The sequence below is a fragment of the Cherax quadricarinatus genome, chromosome 33 (assembly GCF_038502225.1).
Source record: "Cherax quadricarinatus isolate ZL_2023a chromosome 33, ASM3850222v1, whole genome shotgun sequence".
NCBI lineage: Eukaryota > Metazoa > Arthropoda > Malacostraca > Decapoda > Parastacidae > Cherax > Cherax quadricarinatus.
In genome coordinates, this window is record NC_091324.1 from 17,943,522 (window position 1) to 17,968,634 (window position 25,113).

The 25,113-nt window shown below is 40.1% G+C and overlaps 1 protein-coding gene across 5 annotated transcripts in view; it reads right to left on the reverse strand.

Moving 5' to 3' along the window:
• Nucleotides 1-9,837: 9,837 nt before the first annotated feature.
• The window catches only part of LOC128694014 (vacuolar protein-sorting-associated protein 36), a 47,733-nt gene continuing 32,457 nt past the window's right edge, over nt 9,838-25,113 (reverse strand). For 2 of the 5 annotated variants that reach the window (XM_053783987.2, XM_053783988.2), the window contains exons 3-4: nt 13,912-14,034; nt 10,131-10,289 (exon numbers count right to left, since the gene is read on the reverse strand). In XM_053783987.2, coding sequence (XP_053639962.2) covers nt 10,269-10,289; nt 13,912-14,034 — 144 coding nt within the window. In that variant the 3' untranslated portion in view covers nt 10,131-10,268. Of the gene's footprint in view, nt 10,290-13,911; nt 14,035-25,113 lie in introns of all 5 variants that reach the window. The other 3 variants (XM_053783989.2, XR_011392715.1, XR_011392714.1) reach the window with 3 other exon arrangements.

Below are 25,113 nucleotides of genomic sequence, written 5' to 3' on the forward strand. Positions count from 1 at the left end.
TTCAGTCGAGTACAGAAAAGTTGATAGAAGCAGAAGAGACTTGAAGACGATGTAATCAGTCCATCACCCTTAAAGTTTTGAGGTGGTCAGTCCCTCAGTCTGGAGAAGAGCATTGTTTCATAGTCTGAAACAATATGGAGTTGAAGTGACAGGATGGAGCCTTATATAGCGCCAGGAGGTGAGACGTAGGTCACTAGTGGAAGTAAGAACGCAGATGTTGGGAGGTCAGGTCCCTCTCAAATCCAGCCGTTCTCACTAGTAGAGGTTGTCGAAGTTGATTGCAGGTCTGTACCAAGATACCCTTGTGTTGCAGTGTCTGACAGATTGAACATTAAAATGGTATAAAATACACTGCAACACAAGGGTATCTTGGTACAGACCTGCAATCAACTTCGACAACCTCTACTAGTGAGAACGGCTGGATTTGAGAGGGACCTGACCTCCCAACATCTGCGTTCTTACTTCCACTAGTGACCTACGTCTCACCTCCTGGCGCTATATAAGGCTCCATCCTGTCACTTCAACTCCATAGACAGGATTCTGCTGTTGACTCTCGCCCTGGCAGGTCATAGCAGCTCTCCTTACTTGCACAGTATCCCTACGATCCCCGTTGGGGAGGGGAACCTCTACCATCTCCACGATGTCTCATCGTGTGAGAATTAAGCCCAAGTCTGCTGTCGTCGATGACGCCACGAAGCTTGAGCTTGCAGCTTCTCTCAACACTTGTCTGCATGCAAAGTTCTCCAAGATCACGTCACTGAAGGAAGCTTTCATCGTCACTTTTCTCGATGATACTGAAGCTGACAAGGTGCTTACACCTACTGCCATGAAGACCTTAGAAGACCGAGGCTTTACCATTTCTACGTCACCATACATGCTTGCAAAACGTTCAGTGTTTATGAAACGTCTTGACAAGCTGATCACGAACATGACCATCCAAGAAATTACTACATCACTTGAAGACCTCAACACCTAGGCCAAGATTGACACTGTAGTAAAGATTCCAAACGCTTCCTCAATGCTCAAGGTCACATTCCTGGACGTTACCATGGCGACCAGAGCACTGTCTGATGGCCTGGCCATCTCTTACTACTACATCAACCCTCGACAGATTGAACCTGAACGCTTCACGTACATAACACCTTGCTGGACATGTTACTCGTACAGTCACTCTACTGCCGACTGCCACGTGAAGAATAAGAAGATATGTTCCACCTGTGGGTCTGCAGGACACGATTTTCGTTCTTGCACTTTCACTGCTGCTCCCACTTGCATCAACTGTAAGAGTGATCACCATACTCTTGCAGCCAAGTGTCCAGTGCGAAAGGATATCCTTTCTAAGAAAATAAAGGACGAAACAAAGAAGTCATCTGGAACCTCTCCTACATACGCTGCAATTGCCAAGATTCAATCTACAACATCCAAGATTCTACAAGCTACTCAACGGTCGTCTCTACCACCTCTCACTACCCAGCCTCCACCTGATGATATTTCCACCAAATTCTATTACTGCATGATGTTTGCCCACATGCAAAACGCTGCAAAACCTGGCTCTTTCAACACGACTATCAATGAACTTCTTGCACTCAACAACATGCCATCATTTAACTTCCCTGCAAGTCCACCATCAGCTGAAATTTTGAAAATAATCCCGAAGATCGTCAGTTTTGACGCGCCAGATGACTTGAAGGAATTAATAATTGACAATGACGACGCATCCATTTTTGAATCCTCCAATCAACGTTCACCTGATAACATCCAAGTCAGAACTACGCCTCCTATTCGTCGATCGCCTCCTACTCGTCGATTGGCTCGTCGTGGCGGCGTACCTCCTTCACCTCCACTCACCACTACTCATATGGACCAATCAGAAGCCACGATTCTACCACAGTCTTCTACACACTCTCTAGCAGAGACACCAACATTGAAAGAACCTTCAATGCTGCACCCACCAACAAAAACCTCTCCAGCCATCACTCGACGTATTAATACAGAAGACCAACGTCGAGATCAATACCTGCACTGGAAGGATATAACTTTTTATACTACTCCTGACCAAGAACCCACCATGAATGTCGACACTTTGTACGAGAAAATACACGACAGAACAGTCAAGTTTACAAATCGTAAAGGATCCCACTGCTCCTTCACTACACTCAAGATGACCCTTGACCAGTTACAAGCCGACCCAGCATTTCGACCCAAGATTACAAGACTACTCATCGTTTCCTTCCAACAACTGCACAACATAAGGAATGCCTCCAACACTGAAGAACTGAAGTAACTTCTGACTCACACTTTAACGACACCTGACCAATCAAGAAGCTAGCCTCCCTTGACCACACCTCCAGCTTCTGCCAGCCGCCAATCAACATCAAGCTGCAGCAATCTTCCATCCAGCAAGTTGCAGTCAGCACCCGCAGAGTCCTGTTGTCTTCTATGTCGTCTTCGTTATTGTTTATCCAGGCTTAGCAGTTGGGTCTAGTCCAGACTCTTTTCTCTTCGACTCAAGACATTCTCTGTTGACCCCCGGAACTCTCTCCAGGTAAACTCCAGGTAAACTCACCGTCTATTCTTCGCACTGTCCCCACTTGCCCCTCGCCCCTCGTGGGTCCTTACCTGTGAGTCCGATCTGATCTGATCAACTCCATGTTGTTTCAGACTATGAAACAATGCTCTTCTCCAGACTGAGGGACTGACCACCTCAAAACTTTAAGGGTGATGGACTGATTACATCGTCTTCAAGTCTCTTCTGCTTCTATCAACTTTTCTGTACTCGACTGAAGAAGCCTACTGTGTAGGCGAAACGTTTCGAAATAAAGATACCTAACTGTTGCATATGTGTCTTACCTAACAACCTGTCGGTATTTTATACCATTTTAGTGTTCAGCCACTTGTTATGCTGAGCATGTCGGGCAAATTAGGTCAGTGTCCCAGGATGCGACCCACACCAGTCGACTAACACCCAGGTACCCATTTTACTGATGGGGAACATAGACAACAGGTGGAAAGAAACACGCCCAATGCTTCTACTCTGGCTGGGAATCGAACCCAGGCCCTCGCCGTGTGAAGCGAGAGCGTTAACCACCAGGCTCCGAGGTGCCTGGTTTGCAAAATGGTACTCCAGTGGCAGATTTCCATTGTTGAAGAAGAACTCCTCGTGTCCAAATAAGATTGAAAAGACGTGAAAGGACTGTAAGGGGTCGAGAATGCAGATGCTGTAGCATACGGATATGAATATCATCAGGCCCAGCTGCCGGTGACCGGCAAGCGGAAAGTGTGGACTCTAGTAGCTCTAGGAGAGTGAATGGTACGTTATACAGCTCCATTCCATTAGAAGAGAAATCCAAGGGCGATTACTACCTGGTAGATTTAGATGCAAGAAACGAGAGACAGAGGTGAAGCACTTGGGAGACACAGACAAGATAGTTCTCGATTTCCATGGTAACTTCAAGAGGTTCCACAACACTAACACTAGCAACCCGCAAAACGGGAGCTGGGTCCAGAGTGTACTTACTAGTTACAATAAAAGGCAGGGAGAGGTAAAATTAATTATGTATTTTCATACAAGAAATCACTCTCCTCCCTTTCTGTAGCCTTATTCATGAGGTACATTTTGGCTCTTTTTTTGAACTGGCTTGTGGAAAATTTCATAGGGGTGATTACCTTTATGTACCTCAACATTATATACATACAAGTAATCTCATTGGGAGACAACCATATATTGTTTATCGTAGTCACCCCGTGTAGATATGTGAGAAAACTTCACCACCTCTGGTCGCTGGAGGTGGGCCTTCGACCTCACAATCTTATCCATATCTATCCGAGACCAGTATAGATTGGATAGCACCCACAAGTACGGCGCTACTAATTAACTGTGGACTGTATAGATTATATTGGTGTAACTGAATGAAGGGGGGGGGGTAGGTTACACATGGATATATCCATCAAAGAAATACATTTGTATATAATCCCACCACTTACCAGATATTCTCTGGGGGTCACTTGATGTAGCTGGATCACCCATAACCTATCCAATTACAACATACCTAACTGGCCAGTATCAGTCTGCTATAACTAGAAGGGTTACTTAACTGTGGGTGATTGATACTCCTTATTTCCTCCATTCACCATCTCATTTCGATGTCCTGCTACACCGACACGGTTCTCATTCCAGCAGGACGAGGTATCCGTTGGTTTGTCCCGGTTTAGAAGTCGTGACTCAATGAACTTCACTTTCCTCGTGACGGGAACAACGTGGTCTAGCGTGTTCACTTGGAGCAAGGCGACTTATTTCACTTCACGCATTCTCTTAACTTAGCGCTATTATCATTAATTACATTACAATTCACAAGACGATTTAATGTCTCATAATTATTATACACATTAGAGATCGCTCCATTAAGATCTGAGACCGATGAGTCATGATTAAACCAAGGGTAATTTTCCCCGGGACACAGTCCATGGCGAAGCACCAGTCACCCGGTCCTACCCTTATTCACTCATTTTACCACTCTATTACGGTGGTTCCCGTAAATCACGTTCCCTCACTCTCCACCAGGAACAGTTACGACACTTCCTATTATGAAATGAGGCCTATATTAATCCTTAGGCCGCCGTGAATGCCAATTTCCTGGTTCCATGCTTTCCCAGCCTCCTCACTACATTCAAAACACTGCCGCCTCTCCCATGCCCCGAGTCGACCTCTACCCCCGCACATCCGCGCATGCGCAAAGGGAACTTTTGGTTCTATCCTATTGTCAAATACATTTTTGACTCATATCGACACATTAAACACCTATTAGGCGCTATAGCTACGGAAAATTAAAATATTTTCCACATGGCTCATGCTATGACAGGCTTTCACATGTGCAGGCAGTTTGTTCCACTCTTTAATGGCTGTACAGAAGCCTGACCACTGACTACTGTAATAACTACACCCTGCAGTTGCAACTGCATTAAGTCTACCCTGCAGTTGCTAATGTTTTAGCTATGCCCTGCAGTTACTACTGTATTAACTATGCCCTGCATTTACTACTGTATAACTACACCCTGTACTGCTACTGTATTAACTGCATCCAGCAGTTGCTAAAGTATTCACTACACCTTTCAGTTGCCGCTGGTCTATGGCCAGCCAGACCACTTACCCAAGATATCGTGTATAAGGAGATAAATGTCCTGGAAAGATAATGGGAAAATGTGTCACCAATTAAAATGACTGTTCAGAGCAATTAGTCCATACTCGACCAAGGCCATTGCAGGAATCCTTCTATATCTTTGTCCTTCTGGTTGGCGGGTTATAGGGCCACCAAGAAGGCTGATGCTGTACTGAACATACATACTCCAGGTATATTGAAAGGAAATACAGCATAAACCTGTATGGTAATAAAAAAAAGAAGTTATTATTAAGAATAAAACATTGCACAGTCATAGTCTTCGTCCTGTATGTCCGTATCTGCAGCAGTGAAATCCTTGAAGAATGTGATTTCACTGAACAAATATTTTCTAAGCCTCTCTATCCTCGTCACTTCATCAGAGATTGCTAATGCCAGGCATGTAAATATCTTCAACTCACCTGAATGTGATACAACCAAAAAAAGATGCATAATCCACCCTACAAACTTCATTGCTAAATGTCTCCAACGTTCTTTCCAAACTGAATTCCAAGTACTGTAACTACCACTGTATTCACTATAAACAAAGACATCACCAGTAAGGGGCACTAACAGTTTCAATCCTCTGCAGGGGAATACACAATCTCTTGAACTACTGTAACCAAATACATGTGAGTAAGACATCCAGAGACCTCCAAACATCTATTTCTGAACACCAATACACCAGCAGAGCGAACAACTTGAAAGAACACCAGTGTTTTACACCAAAACTCCCACAACCATTTTCTTACAGAACAGTAATTACAAAGATGAACAACTCATTGCCAAGGAGGAAGACACTCAGAGACTTAAGATCTTGGAAACATCACTTATCTGTATGCCCAACAATTTTAACCAGCACAACAGCTTCTAAAATATTGCTGAGGCTCTTGCCAGGGAACTTTTTCATTATCCAACATAGCAACAGGCATGTAGGAACACTGCAGCAGGCCTACTGGCCTGTGCTGGTTAGGTGTTTCTCGGTTATTGTTATAATCAAAACTAAGCACTAAATATCTTTCTCAAATCCAACTTTTTCTCAGTCACACATTTGTCCACCCTGTCATTAGTCTACCCAAGAAATTAACTTTATAATGCTTCCTATATATACACACATCCTCTCTCCCCAGATAGATGGTTGTGATGATAAAGCCCACTGTGTAGGTGAAATGTTGTAATTAAAAAATTGCATTATACTGCATTTCTTTTACTGTCATCTTGTTATTTTATGCCATTTGTCTCCTCTACTATACATGTTAACATTATTTGATAGAAACCATAAATCCCAATTTGCCAATTTTATTCAACACGTTGGGAAAGTTGCTGGAAAGTTTATACAGGTTTTTAATTATAAATTTGGAAAAATGCTGTGCTGCAGAATATTTTTTTTTTTTTTTTTTTGCACAGAGCTGCCATTTGTTTCATGAAGATCAGTCTACTGGTTTCTGTGATAATTATGAGTGAGACCTACATCCTTTGAAAACCATTACAATATTGTAATCTCTCTCTTCCTTAATGCAGTGCAAAACTCTATGGACATCACCCTAGTTTCATCTGACTGGTCTCATTTCAAGTTTCAAATCGATTATTGCATTCATTTTTCAATATTTATCGAAACCCTCAAGATGCTCAGCTCCTGGACTTCTTGAGGGTTTCAATAAATATTCTGTTGGTCTCATCTGTGATTGTATTTTACTCCCTCACCAATGAGAACTTGAACAATGACAGACAGAAAGTGGCACCTTCCCGAAACTACTCAAGATGGCAAGGGTTACACCAATACATAAAGGTGGTGACCCTACAGACTTAAACAACTATAGGCCAATATCAAACTTACCATTGCTATCCAAAATCTTTGAGAAACTCGTGCACAGGAGACTATATTCATTTACAACGGCACAAAACATACTCAACCCCTGCCAATTTGGATTCAGGAAAAATAAAAGCACTAATGATGCAATCATAAAAATGCTAGATCTGCTTTACACAGCATTGGAAAATAAGGAATATCCACTAGGAATTTTTATTGACCTAAGAAGAGCTTTCGACACAGTAGACCACGACATCCTACTCCACAAACTTGACCATTATGGTATAAGAGGCCATGCGCTTGCTTATTTCAAATCTTACCTTACTAATAGGTATCAGTATGTCACCATTAAAGACACAGCATCAACAGCATGGCCACTTGATACTGGAGTTCCGCAGGGAAGTGTCCTTGGTCCCCTGCTCTTCCTCATATACATCAATGATCTTCCAAACGTATCCCAACACCTGAAACCCATTCTCTTTGCTGACGACACAACTTATGTCATCTCTCACCCTAATCTTGCCACCCTCGACACCATTGTTAACGAGGAGCTGATCAAAATATCGACTTGGATGACAGCCAATAAACTTACGCTTAACACTGACAAAACCTACTATGTTTGGTAGCAGAGCAGGAGATGCACAAATTAACATTAAGATCGACAACACTCTAATTACCAGACATAATGAGGGCAAATTCCTAGGCCTATACCTTGACAACAACCTGAATTTCAGCACCCATATCCAACACATAACCAAAAAAGTATCCAAAACGATTGCGATCCTCTCCAAGATACGATACTACTTGCCGCAAAATGCCCTTCTCACACTATACCACTCATTTATCCATACCTCACCTATGCTATTTGTGCTTGGGGGATCAACTGCAGCAACACACCTAAAGCCAATAATAACCCAACAAAAAGCTGCAGTAAGAATAATCACTAAATCCCATCCCTGGCAACACACCCCCCCACTCTTCATAGATCTAAACTTACTCCCTGTTTAGTACATCCACACTTACTACTGTGCAATCTACATCTACAGGACCTTAAACTCCAATATCAACCTTGACCTAAAATGCTTTCTTGATAGTTGTGACAGAACCCACAGGTATAACACTAGACACAAACATCTCTACGACATTCCCCGTGTCCGACTAAACCTTTACAAAAATTCAATGTATGTCAAAGGCCCTAAAATCTGGAACACCCTACCTAAGAACTCTAGAACTGCAGATACATTCATCACCTTCAAAACTACCATTAGAAAACATCTTATCTCCCTGATACACCCCGTCAACTAACTACACAAATACCACCTGGTGGTTCACACTTTCACTCACCCATTTGACCATAAACAGAAATATTAATCTCAATCTTAAAATAATGAATCCTGTGATACTCCAATACTGAAACTATGTACTGTGCCAAAACAAAAGCATTCACATTGCTAAACTCACAAACTAGTATTTAGTCACTTAGCCATAATACCAACTTACCTCATAATTTGTAATATTTTAAAATTAAGAATTAAACTAAGTCTGCCTGAAATGCCTAGCCATGCTAGGTGTTCTAGTGGTACACTCTGTAATCATGTATTTTATTACATGTAAACCACACAATAACCAAATTCTGTAAACTCAGCATTGTAATCCTTATAGAGAATAAACTTTGAATTGAATATATGTACTGTACATACTTTATTTCTTTAAAGAAGGTAGAAATCATAATAATGCAATAGAGGTGATGTAAATATACATTGCTCACACTCCAACAACAAACAAAAATCTCAAAAACTACTCACTCAAGTCTAATACTTGCACATTCCTGCCAGATGCTCAAGCCCCTAACGTTGAAGACCTCATTCAGGCCCTTTCTTCCTGGGACAGTCCCTTCATCTACTCCAGATTCATACATCCTCTTGATTGACCTATCTTGCTTTTTAAATAATGATGAAAAAATCATCTTGTCATCCCCCTCCTTTGTTCACTGAATTTTAGTTTTCATTCCATTACATTGCCTCTAGTTTCTTCACTCCTGCAGCAGAAAGCACTGGCAGAAATTACTGTAAACCCCAGAACTGCAGACAGGGAATTCAGTAGACAGTCATCAGTACATAGGTAGGTGGTTAAACTGCCAGCACTGTCAAAACTGATGCAGAATTGGCTGTTAATAAATTAGACACATGTGCAACACTTGAGTATCTTTAATGAGGAAACGTTTCACCACACAGTGGCTTCATCAGTCCATACAAAGGAGAATGGTGAAGAACAGGAGTTTGAAGTAATCAGTCAGTCAGCCTTGAGTCAATGTGGTCAGTCCACATCGGCTCAAGGCTGAGGGACTGATTACCTCAAACTCCTCCTGTTCTTCACCATTCTCCTTTGTATGGACTGATGAAGCCACTGTGTGGCGAAATGTTTCTTCATTAAAGATACCCAAGTGTTGCACATGTGTCTAATTTATCAACTTGTTGGTTCTCTGAACCATTCAAATACAGAATTGGCTGTACATAGCTGGCAATGGCTAGTCCTTCAATATTCTGTTAATAAGAGGAACAGCACTCAACATGATCTTTTGCCATGATACTTGTACATAGCACTTGCAAACCATGAGAGGAAGAGGTCCAATGAAGCTCTCCACTTTAGAAACTGTCAGGTCTTCGAATGTAAGTTGATCATAAATATCTCCTGAGCACTACTCCATGAATTGTGTGTGGAACACCATTCAAGGAAGAGCAGCTGTCCTGCCATGCAAATTCAGCTGTGACCAGAATGTTATTACAAAATACAATTTCATATTCAGAAAGAAATTTATGCTAATCATGCAAAGTATAATGCAGTTAACTTAAGAGGTAAATAAATACAACTTGCTACCACATATACTGTATATTCCAATTTACATTTTAACCACCATGAAGGGTGGAAATAAAAAGTATATTATCATTTTCTTGTATCATATATTCTAACTGACCATGCAGCTCCCAATCAGCATCATTGATCAATACGAGAATTCCTGGTCGAACAGAATTACCTTGAAGAAATAGCTCTGGCCTATCTTGTATGAGGCTATCTTTAATCCACTGCAGCAGTCTGGCCATACTCCACTTCGAACCATCCAACTCCACCAAGTGTTGAGACACATTATTAACCAACAGTTCAGCACCACCTTTAAACTCTATGGTAACTTTCATTTTGTACCTCTACTGTTATTAAAGAGTGTAATAGAAGATCAAAATGATCTGTTTTCACTAAAAAATTCTTTAAGTACAGAAGACACTCAGAAATGAGATGATATGTGAAGATTAACGCTGCATATCCCTCACCTGTTGAGTGAAATAAATAAAAATATTAATTTAATTTCATCTGAATTTTATACAAAAATCATAAGAAAATATTATCTGGACTGAGTGCACTTGTGGATGTTTTGAAGAAAAAAAAAAAAAAAATAGGGACTCAAGAATTATAAAATACCAGTGTTCTTATTATTTTTTTTTTTCAAAATGTCAGCTGTCTCCCACCGAGGCAGGGTGACCCAAAAAAAAAAAAAAAAAAAAAAAAATTCACCAATTCGATTCAATTCAAGTTTATTCTCTATAAGGGTTACAATGTGGGGTTTACAGGTTTTGGGTATTGTGTGGTTTACATGTTATAAAATACTAATTACAGAGGGGGGCCACTAGGATGCCTAGCATGGCTAGGCATTTCGAGCAGACTTAGATTAATTCTCAACATTAAATCTTTACAGATTATGGTATTAAGGCTAAGTGACTACATCATAATTTGTGAGTTTAGCAATATGAATGCTTTTGTTTTGGCACAATACAAAGTGTCTATATTGGAGTACCATAGGCAAGCTTATGACTAGTTAGGATTTATTATTTTAAGATTAAGATTAGTATTTCTGGGTTTATAGTCAGTGGGTGAGTGAGTGTAATTGTGAACCACCAGGTGGTTATCATGTAGTTAGTTGTCGGGGTGGATCAGGGAGATAAGATGTTTTCTAACTGTAGTTTTGAAAGTGATGAATGTGTCTGCAGTTCTAGAGTTTTCAGGCAGGGTGTTCCAGATTTTAGGTCCTTTGAAATACATTGAATTTTTGTAAAGGTTTAGTCGAACACGGGGAATGTCATAGAGATGTTTGTGTCTGGTGTTATGCCTGTGGATCCTGTCACAACTATCAAGAAAGCATTTTAGGTCAAGGTTAATATTGGAATTTAAGGTCCTGTAGATATAGATTGCACAGTAGTAAGTGTGGATGTTCTGAACAGGGAGTAAGTTTAAATCTATGACAATCAGTGTCTTTACAGAGGAGCCCAGATATGACAGTTTAGATTTATTATTATTATACTACAGTATATAATACATTGTTAAAAGAGAAAATGTGATTAATCTCTCTTAAAGCTACTAAGCAACCACTTTTTTAATATGATAGCTTATGAGCATCAAAGTATCCCTGTTGCATTTGCCTAGTACTGTACCTCAATTAACTAAGTTGTATTGCAGTTATCTAGGAAATTGATTACAGCATTTATAATATTCTAAGCAAGTCTCACCAGAGTAAAATTTACTTAATCCTACAATTATGAGTAAAATGCCATGAGATCCTTGAACTTGATCCTGATAATGTCAAGGCTTGATAATGGCACTTGCTTGCCCAAGGGTTGAAAAATTAAGCAGCAGTGATGGTAAAATTAAAGCCATTTTTTTGATCCCTAATAAAAATAATACAGGACATAAATACATAATACAGTACATTAAAAAAGTAAAATAAATACACAGTACAGTGGACCCCCCAGTTTACGATATTATTTCATTCCAGAAGTATGTTCAGGTGCCAGTACTGAACGAATTTGTTCCCATAAGGAATATTGTGAATTAGATTAGTCCATTTCAGACCCCCAAACATACAGGTACAAACGAACTTACATAAATACACTTACATAATTGGTCGCATCGGGAGGTGATCGTAAAGCGGGGGTCCACTGTATATACAATACTTACCTTAACCCTTTGACTGTCACAGGCCCCTTTCTGAAACTGTCATTCTATGTCGATAAATTTTTTGGGAAAAAAAAAATTACTTTTTCTTGTGAAATGATAGAGAATCTTTTTCCGATGGTAATGACACCAAAAGTACGAAATTTGGTCGAAAACTCACGGAATTACGCTCCCACGAAGTTGGGGTCTCGGTGACATATAAGCATTGGCGATTTCGCCGACTTTGAGCCCTGTTTTTGGCCAATTCCGTTGTTCCAATTGACCAAACTCATAGCTATTTCTTTAGAACTCCATTTTTTCTATCAGTTGAGTACAAGAAACCGCCCATTTACCTATTTGAACTACTCAATAAAGTGGTCAGAATTTGTCAATTTGGCCAATTTCACGCAAATTAGAAAAGATGCCAATTTCAAAATAGGGTTCAGAATAAACAATGTAGACATTCTTGACACTAAAATAATATAACCTCTGTTCATTAGTCACATCTCTAGGCCCCTCTTATATTACTATTGCTTTCTATTTTTATTTTTTATTCATACAAAAAAATACAAAATTTACTGTTATGCAGACTACTGCATTATTGTAAAAATGGTATAAATAATATCAGTGCACTAGTGAAAGAATATTAGACTCCCCAGTTGACGTGTATTGAACGTGTGGTGTGATTTGCTTACTCTTGAGCATTGGTAAAAATCAAACATTTCCGCTACTTTGAGCTCAATTTCAAGGTCGTTTTCATCGTGAAAGTAATCAAAATCATCTCTATTTCTGTAATATGTTTTCCATTTTATCACCTGAGACCATGAAAACAAGAATACAACAATAAAAACTATATGACAATACACCTCAAAGTTGGCGTTTTAATAAAAAAAATGGTCATTTTTTTTTTCTCATTACGCACTGCATGCTGCAGGATTCTTTTTATGTGGTGCACACTCACCACACAGACCCATTCTCTCACATGTGGGCCTACCAGCTTTCTCCCACTTGATTTGAAGCCGCTAGAATTTACGCGTATAAATACGTCAGAAACAGTGGCGCGTAAGACGTATATATACGACTGAAATAGTCAAAGGGTTAAAATATAGTGTTGATGACTTCCCTTATGCAACTATTGTGTAAAAATGGTGGAAAAGCAGTAAAAGCACCAAACATAATGAACAATGGCTCAACTGAAAACCAATGAAAACGTGGAACACTTAAAAGAGGGTGCCAAATATGCGGGGCCCCCCTGTATTCATTAATTTCCCCCAACACATTAACACAGAGGTGATTGCACAAACAACAGAAAGATCAATTCAACACATATTTGCAAGCTCATAGCATCCACAAATGTTATGTCATAAATGTACAACTTATCATGGAGAGAGGCCTCTATTAGGCCCATCCCATCAAAAATCACCACAATATCCATGTCTTGCATAACATATAGTCTGACTCAGGATTTACTCTACTAGTGTACCATCTGGGTTGGGGGTTGATGCAACACCTGTGCCATCCACAGAATGAGAATGAAGCCAATCAGAGATCAGCTACCAGTAAATATAAGTTTTTTTTTTTTCTAAGATCACCAAGGAAGAGGAGGAAGTTTGTGGCTGCTGAGGAATGAGAAGAGGGAGGAAGTTACCTCAACAGATATACAATTTTTAAAGAATGAAAGACTACTTTTTATATCATCAATAATTCTTTGCTAAGTTTGTGCATGTGAGGTAAGCAAAATGACAAACTGAGTGAAAAAGCAATCCAAGTCTCTTTTGCTAGTAATATAGAGGTTATAATAACAGGTACTATTCCTAACATGGATTATGCAACCCAAACTCAAAATAAAGTAAGAGTAACTCAAAGAAAGCTTGCTAACATGAGCAGATAGATACACAGCAGTTGCAATATAAGACAAACCACAGCATACAAGAATATGACTTTCAATACAACATAACACTAATTTACCTGTTCTTTTACGTTCTCAAGGGCATAAACAGACCGTTGAATAGACTCCTGTTGATATCCAAGATGAGTTAAAAGCAGCATCAGCTTATGAAGATTTTCTTCAGAATTCCTTATAGCATGCTCCTGAAGGATAGGAAATTATAATTTAAGACAGTGTTAAAGCCTTAAGTCACCAATTTTAAGAGCTACTGCAGTTAAGAATTTGTAATAGTACTGTAACTCTAAGCCTCTAATTTTATAAAGACTATAGTCTTTATAAAATAGTGAATCTCTCACTTTCTCTGAAATTTATGATAATGAACAATAATAAGTACTAAGCAAGTTTATTTTAAAGCCAGTAATTAGGAATTGTGATGCATTTTTTAACAGTGGCCATTTTCCACAGTGGCAGGGTGACTTAAAGGACAAGCTAGGTTTACCATCACTTGCATCCTAGCTAGCTTTTCATTAGGACACCTCAGCACAACTTACAAAATGAAAATAAGTACAGTATCATAATTTCCAACTCTAAAGCTGGAAATCTGACCAAAGTAACCAGCTTACTTTCCAAGATAATTTTGCAACACATTAGCTGTCTCCCAACAAGGTATGGTATTCCCCCCACACTCCCCCCAAAAAGGTTAATACATTCATCATCATTCATTCAAGTGCTGTCTTGCCAGAAGTGTGCTGAGTTTCCCTGAATCCCTTCATAAATGTTACCTTACTCACAATCCAATAGTATGTCAAGTCACTAAAACCACTTGCCTCTACTCACTCCACTCTAACACATTCCCACAAACTTGTTAGATGCTAAAGCCCTAGCACTCAAAGCCTCTTTTATCCCCTCCCTCCTCCTCTTCTGGGATGATCCCTACTTCTTCTCTTCACCCCAGATTTATATATTGTACCCTCCTAATTATCCTATTTTGTTCCATCCTCTCTAAGTGCCAAAACCATCTCAACAACCACCCCTCATAGCCCTCTGAAGTATATTTTTTGGTAACCCTGCAAGGCTGCAACTACAGAAGGGCCCTGCACCCCCTTTTTGGGGTTCCACATTTTTGGTGGATTTCAGTTGAGCCATTGTTCATTATGTAAAGTGCTTTTACTGCTTTTCGCCATTTTTTGCACAACAGTTGCGTAAGGGAAGGACGTCTGATGCCATATTTTACGGAAAGTATCGTATATACTGTGTAATTATTTTACTTTTTTTTATGTTTTTTTATGCCTAGCAGTATTAAGCACTTAATGTGATAGTATAAACACATTTTCAGGCATTTGATGAAAAAAAACAGTTTTCCATCTGACGGATTTTCGCCTATCACACAGGATCAGGAACCTAAAAGACACAAACGGGGGCCCTCCTGCACAAAGTTTTTATTATATGCATGAGGAAGTGCTAAACTTATATGGGGTCACATAGCACATGGGAAACGATGTAGGCAGGTCTGATACAAGAGGAGGGTAGCTCCATTTCCTTGAATCAAGAATCCCTCACCAGCATCAAGGCTATGAAGAATTCCACAGATACATATTACTATGCTCATACAACATATCAAATCCAAAAGATCACTCACCTCCATTCACTTCAGTCTAACGTGTTCACATAAAGCTGCTGTATGTTCAAGCCTGTGCACCACCTTCCATCCATTCTAGGTTTATACACACTCCTAATCAAACCATTTCAACAACCCTGACTAGCTAGTTTTAGAGAATTCCTAAATAATAATAATAATAGTAATTATAATAAAAAAGTGAAGAAAATAGTAATAATAAATTATGATTGTGTTTAATATTACATAGTGGTACCATGACTTATGAGTGCCCCAACTTATGAGGTTTCCGAGTTATGAGCCGTCGCTTGGTTGAATTTTTGCTTTGAGTTGCAAGCCAAAATCTGAGTTAAGCGCGAGCTTCAGATACACCACCATTAATTGGCGAAGTATCTGAAGTCAAATCCAACTCTGTACCCAGAGGAATGTCAGGTACTTTGTCCCATCTCACATGCTCTTCCAAGACATAACTGGAAGGATAATACTCCCACACTAATCCCAGACTGGGGTGAGGCACCTCGTCCTTTGTTTGTTTCTCATATAAATCCGGGGAAGAGGGAACCTCCATTTCAACACTCAGAGTTTTTCCAGAAACATTAAGGTGGGTGGAGTACTAATAGTAGTGGGTGGAGTAGTGATGGTGGTCGATGGAGTAGTGATGGTGGTGGGTGCAGTGGTGATGGTGGTGGGTGGAGTACTGATAGTGGAGTAGAGATGGTAGTGGGTGGAGTACTGATAGCGGTGGGTGTAGTGACGGTGGAGGGTGTAGTAGTGATGGTGGTGAGTGGAGTACTGACAGTTGTGAGTGGAGCAGTGATGGTGGTGGGTAGAGTAGTGATGGTGGTGATTGGAGTAATGATGGTGGTGGGTGGAGTACTGATAGTGGTGGGTGGAGTAATGGTGGTGGGTGGAGTAATGATTGTGGTGGGTGGAATAATGATTGTGGTGGGTGGAGTACTGATAGTGGTAGGTAGAGTAGTGATGGTGGTCAGTGGAGTAGTGATGGTGGTGGGTGGAGTAGGGATGGTGGTGGGTGGAGTAGTGATGGTGGTGGGTGGAGTACTGATAGTGGTGGGTGGAGTAGTGATGGTGGTGGGTGGAGTAGTGATGGTGGTGGGTGGAGTGGTGATGGTGATGGGTGGAGTACTGATAGTGGTGGGTGGAGTAGTGATGGTGAGTGGAGTAGTGATGGTGGTGAGTGGAGTAGTGATGGTGGTGAGTGGAGTAGTGATGGTGGTGGGTGGAGTACTGATGGTGGTGGGAGTAATGATTGTGGTGGGTGGAGTACTGATAGTGGTGGGTGGAGTAGTCATGGTGGTGGGTGGAGTAGTGATGATGGTGGGTGGAGTACTGATAGTGGTGGGTGGAGTAGTAATGGTGGTGGGTGGAGTATTCATAGTGGTCAGTGGAGTACTGACAGTGGTGGGTGAAGTAGTGATGGTGGTGGGTAGAGTAGTGAAGGTGGTGGGTGGAGTAGAGATAGTGGTGGGTGGAGTAGTGAGGGTAGTGGATGGAGTAGTGAGGGTGGTGGGTGTAGTGGAGATGGTGGTGGGTGGAGTAATGAGGGTGGTGGATGGAGTAGAGATAGTTGTGATGAATGGTTTGAAAAACCAACAAGTTGAAGATTGAGACACTTATACAGCATATGGGAATCTTTATTCAGGAAACATTTCGCCACACAGTGGCTTCATCAGTCCAATACAAAGAGGAAGGCGTAAGGAGAGGAGGAGTATGAGGTAATCAGTCCCTCAGCCTGGAGTCGATGTGTTCAGTCCATCAATCTTGTAGAATGTCATTCTACAAGATTGATGGACTGAACACATCGACTCCAGGCTGAGGGACTGATTACCTCGTACTCCTCCTCTCTTTACGCCTTCCTCTTTGTATTGGACTGATGAAGCCACTGTGTGGCGAAACGTTTCCTAAATAAAGATTCCCATATGCTGTATAAGTGTCTCAATCTTCAGTAGAGATAGTGGTGGGTGGAGTAGTGAAGGTGTTGGATGGAGTAGAGGTGGTGGTGGGTGGAGTATACAATATTTCTTATTTATAAATACATTTTTCTTATTTAACCCTTTGACTGTCGCGGCCGTATATATACGTCTTACGAGGTACCGTGTTTGACGTATATATACTCATAAATTCTAGCGGCTTCAAATCAAGCAGGAGAAAGCTGGTAGGCCCACATGTGAGAGAATGGGTCTGTGTGATCAGTGTGCACCATATAAAAAAAATCCTGGAGCACGCAGTGCATAATGAGAAAAAAAAAACTCCGACCGTTTTTTTTAATTAAAATGCCGACTTTGCGGTCTATTTTCGTATAGTATTTATGGTTGCATTCTCGTTTTCTTGGTCTCATTTGATAGAATGGAAAACAAATTATAGAAATAGAGGTGATTTTGATTGATTTTACTACAAAAAGAACCTGGAAATGGAGCTCAAAGTAGGGGAAATGTTTGATTTTTGCCAATGTTCAAAAGTAAACAAATGATGTCATTGTCCAATAAATGTCCAACTAGCCATTCTAGTATGCAGTCATGAACGGGTTGATGTTATTTATACAATTATTACAGTATTGCAGCAGTCTGCATAATAGTAAGTCTTCTATTTTTTGTTTGAATACAAATTCAAAATAGAAAGCAAGAGTAATATCAGAGGGGCCTGGAGACATGACTGATGAACAAAGAAAATGTTATTTTAGAGCCAGGAATGTCTGCATTGTTTATTCTGGACCTTATTTTGAAATTGTCATATTTTTTAATTTTCGTGAAATTGGCCAAATTGCAAATTTGTGACCACATTATTGGGTAGTTGAAATCGGTAAATGGGCAGTTTCTCGTACTCAATCGATAGAAAAAATGGAGTTCTAAAGAAATAGCTATGAGTTTGGTCGACTGGTACAACGGAATTAGCCGAAAATAGGGCTCAAAGTGGGCGGAATCGCCGATTTGTAAATATCGCCGAGGTTGCTAACTTCGCGAGAGCATAATTCCGTCAGTTTTCCATCAAATTTCGTTTTTTTCGTGTCATTACAATCGGGAAAAGATTCTCTATCATTTCATAAGAAATAATAATTTTTTTTTTTTAAATTTTGCGACACCAGGAGACGCCTCAGGATTGGGGGTTGCGACAGTCAAGGGGTTAAAACCCCATAACAAAAAATCTGGGGTGGTTTTTTTGGGGGGCTGGAATGGATTAATGGCATTTCAATTAACTTGAAGGAGGAAAATTGATTTGATATATGAGCAAATTGAGTTATGAGCTGGGTCATGAAACGAATTAAACTCTTAAGCCAAGGTACCATTGTACTACTGAAGTGCAATGCCATTATAGTATGAGCGGTGGGGAATCCAAGAATTGAACTCATGCTAAAAGAATTCGAGCATGGATGCATATATTTTTCCTCGGGACTGTACTGTATTTTTTTAATAAATGTAATTTTCATGTACATTGCCATTAGGAGCACATATGGTATGCTCCTATTATTTGGGTAAATATGTCAAGATATGTTAATTATTTTCCTGACTGTAGAGGTGTTGATTAAATGTAGTGGAATAATTACTGAACTATGGATATTATTTTTTCTTGCAATGCTGCAAGACTAGCAACAGATAGTAGGAGGAACATTCTCTCTGAGACAAGGAAGAAGCATAAAGTACCAGGCCAGTTGCACTAACATTACATCACATAAAAATCATTGAGAGTGCACTAAGAAGCAAATTACCCATTTTATTGAAAAGCACTAACTTCACAACTCGGGAGAACATGATTTTAGAGCAGGGCAGTTTTGCCTGTTATGAATAGTAGACCACTGAGAAAATCAAAAGGCAGTGGAAAACAGTGTAATAAAAATGAAGATGGTGTGTTCATGAAATAGCCTATAAAATGAAGTCAATAGGTATGTAATTTATAACATGTAAAGTAAGAGGGAAACAGATACCCAGATTTCTGAATTTTTTTTTTCAGAAATCTGGCAAACAGTGGTTGTAAGCCAAACAAAATTCACTCTTAGTAAATTAAAAGTTCACTGATTTTGTGTGTGTATTCATAATTATCACAATCCCCTATATCTCGCTTTTGAATGTGTTTGCAGAAGCTACAAACACATTCATGTCCCCAGCAGGACATGACGACAGTTGCATTTTGCCACGTCTTTGTCATAGGATCAATGGCACCTACGCTATTTATCATTTGGCCAAGACCTCCATTATGTGATTTTTTCCTGGTGAACTGAATAAAACAGCAAACTGCTTGTATGCATATACGTATCTAATAATTTTGTGCTGTCTTTAGACATTACTCAACCATCATGATTTCTAAGAATGGTTGGGTGTGAGGACCTGCTTAGCATGGGCCAGTAGTTTTACTGCAGTGCTCCTCTATTCTTGCATTAATATAAAAGTATACTGGGAAAATGAATCTAAGAGAATGAGGAGTGTAATGAAGAAAACTGAGAAAGTGAGATTGTTGAATTTGCTCACTATTGTGGACTTACAATACAATACAATTCTTCATTGGTACCTTTTCTCCTGCCCACCTCCGTCACTCTAAAGACTTCATCGAACGGATTCGCTCTCTCCGGACCTGTAAGATGTTTAGTCTCGACACTGAGTCCCTCTTGATGTCCTTGATTTTCTTAGAGAGAAGGCCAATGAAGGGTTTCTTCACCTCTCTATACCTACTGATGTCTTTCTTGATCTTATCCACCTTTGTGTGGACTCTAATTAATTTTTATTCCAAGGGAAATATTATTCTCAAACCTTCGGTGTCACTATGGGCTCTCCTCTTTCTCCTGTCCTTGCTAATCTTTACGTGGAATACTTCAAGACTGTTCTTCCTACTATCGATGTGTGCCCTTCACTCTGGTTCCGCTATGTAGATGACATCTTTGCTCTGTGACCTCATGACTCTAGTCTCTTCCAACCATTTCTTCATGCTCTTAATAACCTTGCCCCTCAATTAAGTTTAAAGCTGAATGGAAATCTAGTTCCTTGCTTCCTTTCCTTGATGTCCATGTCCACCGCTCAGATACAGGTTTTGCTTTTTCCGTTTACCACAAGCCTATGCACAGTGGTATGTACATTCACTACTTTTCTTATCATGCTTCCTCTATCAAGAAAAGTGTTCTTATATCCCTCTTTCTCCGTGCTATCCACATTTGTGATCCTCAGTTCCTTGAATCAGAAATCTCCACTTCACAATTCATTTTCCCATCTTGGCTACCCTTCCCATTTCATAGACTCTGCCTTCTCACATGCTAAACGTAATTTCTTCTCTCCCAAACTCACTACTCCTGGGAACTCTTCTGTCCTCTGCCTTCCCTACATTTCTGGTCTTTCTAATCTCAACAACTCTCTCTGTTCCTTAGACATCAAACTTACTTTCCGCCAGACTAGCACTCTTCGCACTAATCTAGTCCATATCTCTCCTCCCTCTATATATGCTCCAGGTGTCTACTCTTTCTTATTCTTCCTGTCCTCTTCAGTACTTCAAGGAAACTGGCCAATCTCTTTCTGACGGACTTAGAGAGCACAAAAGTAGTGTTAGGCTTGCTGATACTAAAAATGCTCTTTTCTGTCACTTCAGAGATCACAGTCAACCTATTGACTGGTCTTCTGCTAAAACTGCCTTCCCTACTTCAAACTTTAACAGTTGCTGTTTGGTTGAATGCCCCCTTATACATAACTTTCCTTGTATGAATCTTAGTCCTGGCTTCGTCTCTTTAGATGCCTTCCTCTCCCACTACATTGTAAAATGCTCCAAACTTCAGAACACCCGTGACTTAGTGATTCCTTATTCTTCTTCTCCCTCTTCCCCTTTCCTCTTTCTCCTTTGGGTTGTCCTTCTTCTGCCTTGGGCATTTGTTCCTTCATTATTTATTTTTCCCCCCTCTGTGTTCTTGCTTCTACCCTCTGTGGGCCCCTAGCTCCCTTGCAGTGCTCTCTTTCTTAGTGTTTGACTGCCTCCACCTCCACCATACTACCTCCCCCACTACCACCTCCTGGCCTATACATGTACAGTGGAACCTCAAAAATCGAACTGCTCCCAACTCAACCAATTATGTAAGTGTATTTTTGTAAGTGCTTTTATAAGTGTATTTTTGAGGGTTTGAAATGGACTAATCTAATTTACATTATTCCTGATGGGAATAAATTCATTCAGTAACGGCACTTGGACAGCCTTCTGGTCTGAAGAAAGTTCGATATTTGAGGTTCCACTGTATATACTTCCTCTTTCTCTCCTTTTCATTAGTGTGACTTTGTAAATGGTCCAAGTTGGACCGAAACATCGCCGTAAGTTCTTCTCTTCTATGTGTGGGTTATTTGTGTAATGTTTATTTTTATTTTTTTTATTAACACATCGGCCGTTTCCCACCATGGCAGAGTGGCCTGAAATAGAAAAACTTTTATCATTTCCATCACTGTTTTGCCAGAGGCGCGCTTACACTACAGTTATAAAACTGCAACATTAACACCCCTCCGGCACTGTACTTCTCATCTCCAGGAATCAAGTCTGGCCTGCTGGTTCCCCTGAATCCATTCATAAATGTTACCTTGCTTACACTCCAACAGCACGTCAACTTTTAAAAACCATTTGTCTTCATTTGCGTCTATCTAACACGCTCACATATGCTTGCTGAAAGTCCAAGCCCCTTGCACACAAAACCTCCTTAACCCCTTGACTGTTGTAACCCCAAATCCTGAGGTGTCTCCTGGTGTCACAAAATTCCCCCCCCCCCCAAAAAAAAAAAAAAAAAAATTCTTATGAAATGATAATCTTTTCCCAATTGTAACGACGCCAAAAGAACAAAATTTGATGGAAAACTGACGGAATTAAGCTCTCATGAAGTTAGCGTCCTCGGTGATATTTACGAATCGGCAATTTCGCCCACTTTGAGTCTAATTCCGTTGTTCCAGTCGACCAAACTCACAGCTATTTCTTTAAATTCTATTTTTTCTATTGATTGAGTACAAGAAACTGCCCATTTACCGATTTCAACTACTCAATAACACGGTCAGAAATTTGCAATTTGACCAATTTCACGAAAATTAAAACATACGACAATTTCAAAATAGGGTCCAGTATGAACAATGCAGACATTCCTGGCTCTAAAATAACATTTTCTTTGTTCATCAGTCACTTTCTATTTTGAATTTTTATTCAAACAAAAAATAGAAGACTTACTGTTACGCAGACTACTGCAATATTGTAATAAATGTATAAATAATGTCAACCCATTCGTGACTGCATATTAGAATGGCTACTTGGACATTTATTGGAAAATGACATCATTTGTTTACTTTTGAACATCGGCAAAAATCAAACATTTCCCCTACTTTGAGCTCCATCTCAAGGTTCTTTTCATAGCAAAACCAATCAAAACCACCCCTAGTTCTATAATATGTTTTCCATTCTATCAAATGAGACCAAGAAAACGCGATTACAACCATAAATAGTATACGAAAATAGACCACAAAGTCGGCATTTTAATTTAAAAAAAAAAACTCAGTTTTTTTTTCTCATTACATATGCATTTCATGCCGCAGGATTTTTTTTATATGGTGCACGCTGACCACACAGACCCATTCTCTCACATGTGGGCCTACCAGCTTTCTCCTGGTTGATTTGAAGCTGCTAGAATTTATGAGTATGTATATACACGTACAGTGGACCCCTGGCTTACGATATTATTTCATTCCAGAAGTATGTTCAAGTGGACCCCTGGCTTACGATATTATTTCATTCCAGAAGTATGTTCAGGTGCCATTACTGAAAGAATTTGTTCCCATAAGGAATATTGTGAATTAGATTAGTCCATTTCAGACCCCCAAACATACACATACAAACGCACTTACATAAATACACTTACATAATTGGTCGCATTGGGAGCTGATCGTAAAGCGGGGGTCCACTGTATATGTCAAACACGGTGGCTCGTAAGATGTATATATACGACTGAAACAGTCGAAGGGTTAACCTCCTCCCTCCAACCTTTCCTAGGCCGACCCCTACCCCACCTTCCCTCCACTACAGATTTATACACTCTTGAAGTCATTCTATTTCGTTCCAAAATTAATGTACAATTAATATTTTCATAATAAACAACGATGCACTGCATTAAGAAAAAAATCCTTGTCAGATTAGGGGAAAAATGTGGCAAGCTGTAGTTAAGGTAGTGCTGAAGTGTTTTTTAACTTCACTGTTTGTGGAAACTTTTTACACCTGTCTTGCTATCATTATGACCATCTCTACATCTTTACCTCATTATTACATGTACAGTATACAGTTTTATTATATTAGAAAATACTAAACCCATAAGAGTCATACAGTGCTTCAGGAAAAGGAAGTAATCAGAGGAGAGTGAGTTGACACCCCTTGAAACCCCAACGAAGACCATCGAAAACGTCACTACGAACTCCACCAGTGAAGGTAAGAACATTGTTTTAGTTGGGGACAGTCAAGTGAAATTTATGGATAGGGCATTTTGTCTTAGGGACAGGAAGAGGAGGCAGAGGGTATGTTTTCCTGGGACTGGGAGGGGGGATATTGTTAGCCATCTGGACGACATCATGAAAGGTAATGGGAGCAATCCTATTATCTGACTCAGTGCGGGAGGCAACGATGTTGGCAGACGTAGGAGTGAAGACCTGATTAGCAAGTATAGGACAGCAATAGAGATAATTAGGAAGAAGGGTGGGAACACTGTGATATGTGGCATTTTGCCCAGGAGAGGAGTTGGAAATGAATGGTTGTCCAGGGCAATTGGTGTCAAATGCTGGCTGGACAAACACTGTAAGGAAAATGCAGTGACATTCATAGGCAACTGGGACCTCTTCTATGGCAGAAATGACATGTATGCCAGGGATGGGGTTCATTTATCTAGGTTTGGGGTGGGAGCACTGGCCAACACAGTGGAGGGAGCTGTTAGGTCTTTAAACTAGAAATAGATAGTGGTATGGGTTTTCGTGGAAAATCAATATATTCTGAGTGTAGCGACAGTGTGAGTTTTAAGGAAACCAGTTATAGGAAGAATGAGGAAGAATTATTGGTGAACATAGGAAAGCCAATGGCATTAGGTGATAAGGAGAGTAACAGGCATAGTGGAGGAACAGAAATCAGCAGGAAGAAAAAAGAGAAGGGAGGGTTTCTGAAAATATATTATACTAACAGTCGTAGTGCGAGAAATAAGATGGACGAATTGAGATTAGTTGCAAGTGTGGGTAACATTGATGTTTTTGCCATAACTGAGACGTGGTTTAATATGAAAAATAGGGACATGCCTGCTGAATCTCACATTCAGGGTTTTAAATTGTTCCAAGTAGACAGAAATGTTGGAAAGGGGGTGGGGTGGCACTCCATGTCTGAGATCATTTAAATTGTTGCATAAAAACTGGTATAAAGTCCAAAACACATACTGAGTCTGTTTGGGTAGAATTTTCAGAGGGGCATGAAAAATTTATTTTAGGTGTGATATACCATCCCCCAAACTTGGGTAGAGACCAAGGAAGACTACTGTGGGAGGAAATTGTTAAGGCCACAAGGCATGATAACATTGTAATTCTAGGAGACTTTAACTTTAGTCAGATTGACTGGAATTTTTTGACAGGGAATTTAGAATCTAATGACTTTTTAATAGTAGTTCAGGATTGTTTTTTGAGGCAGTTTG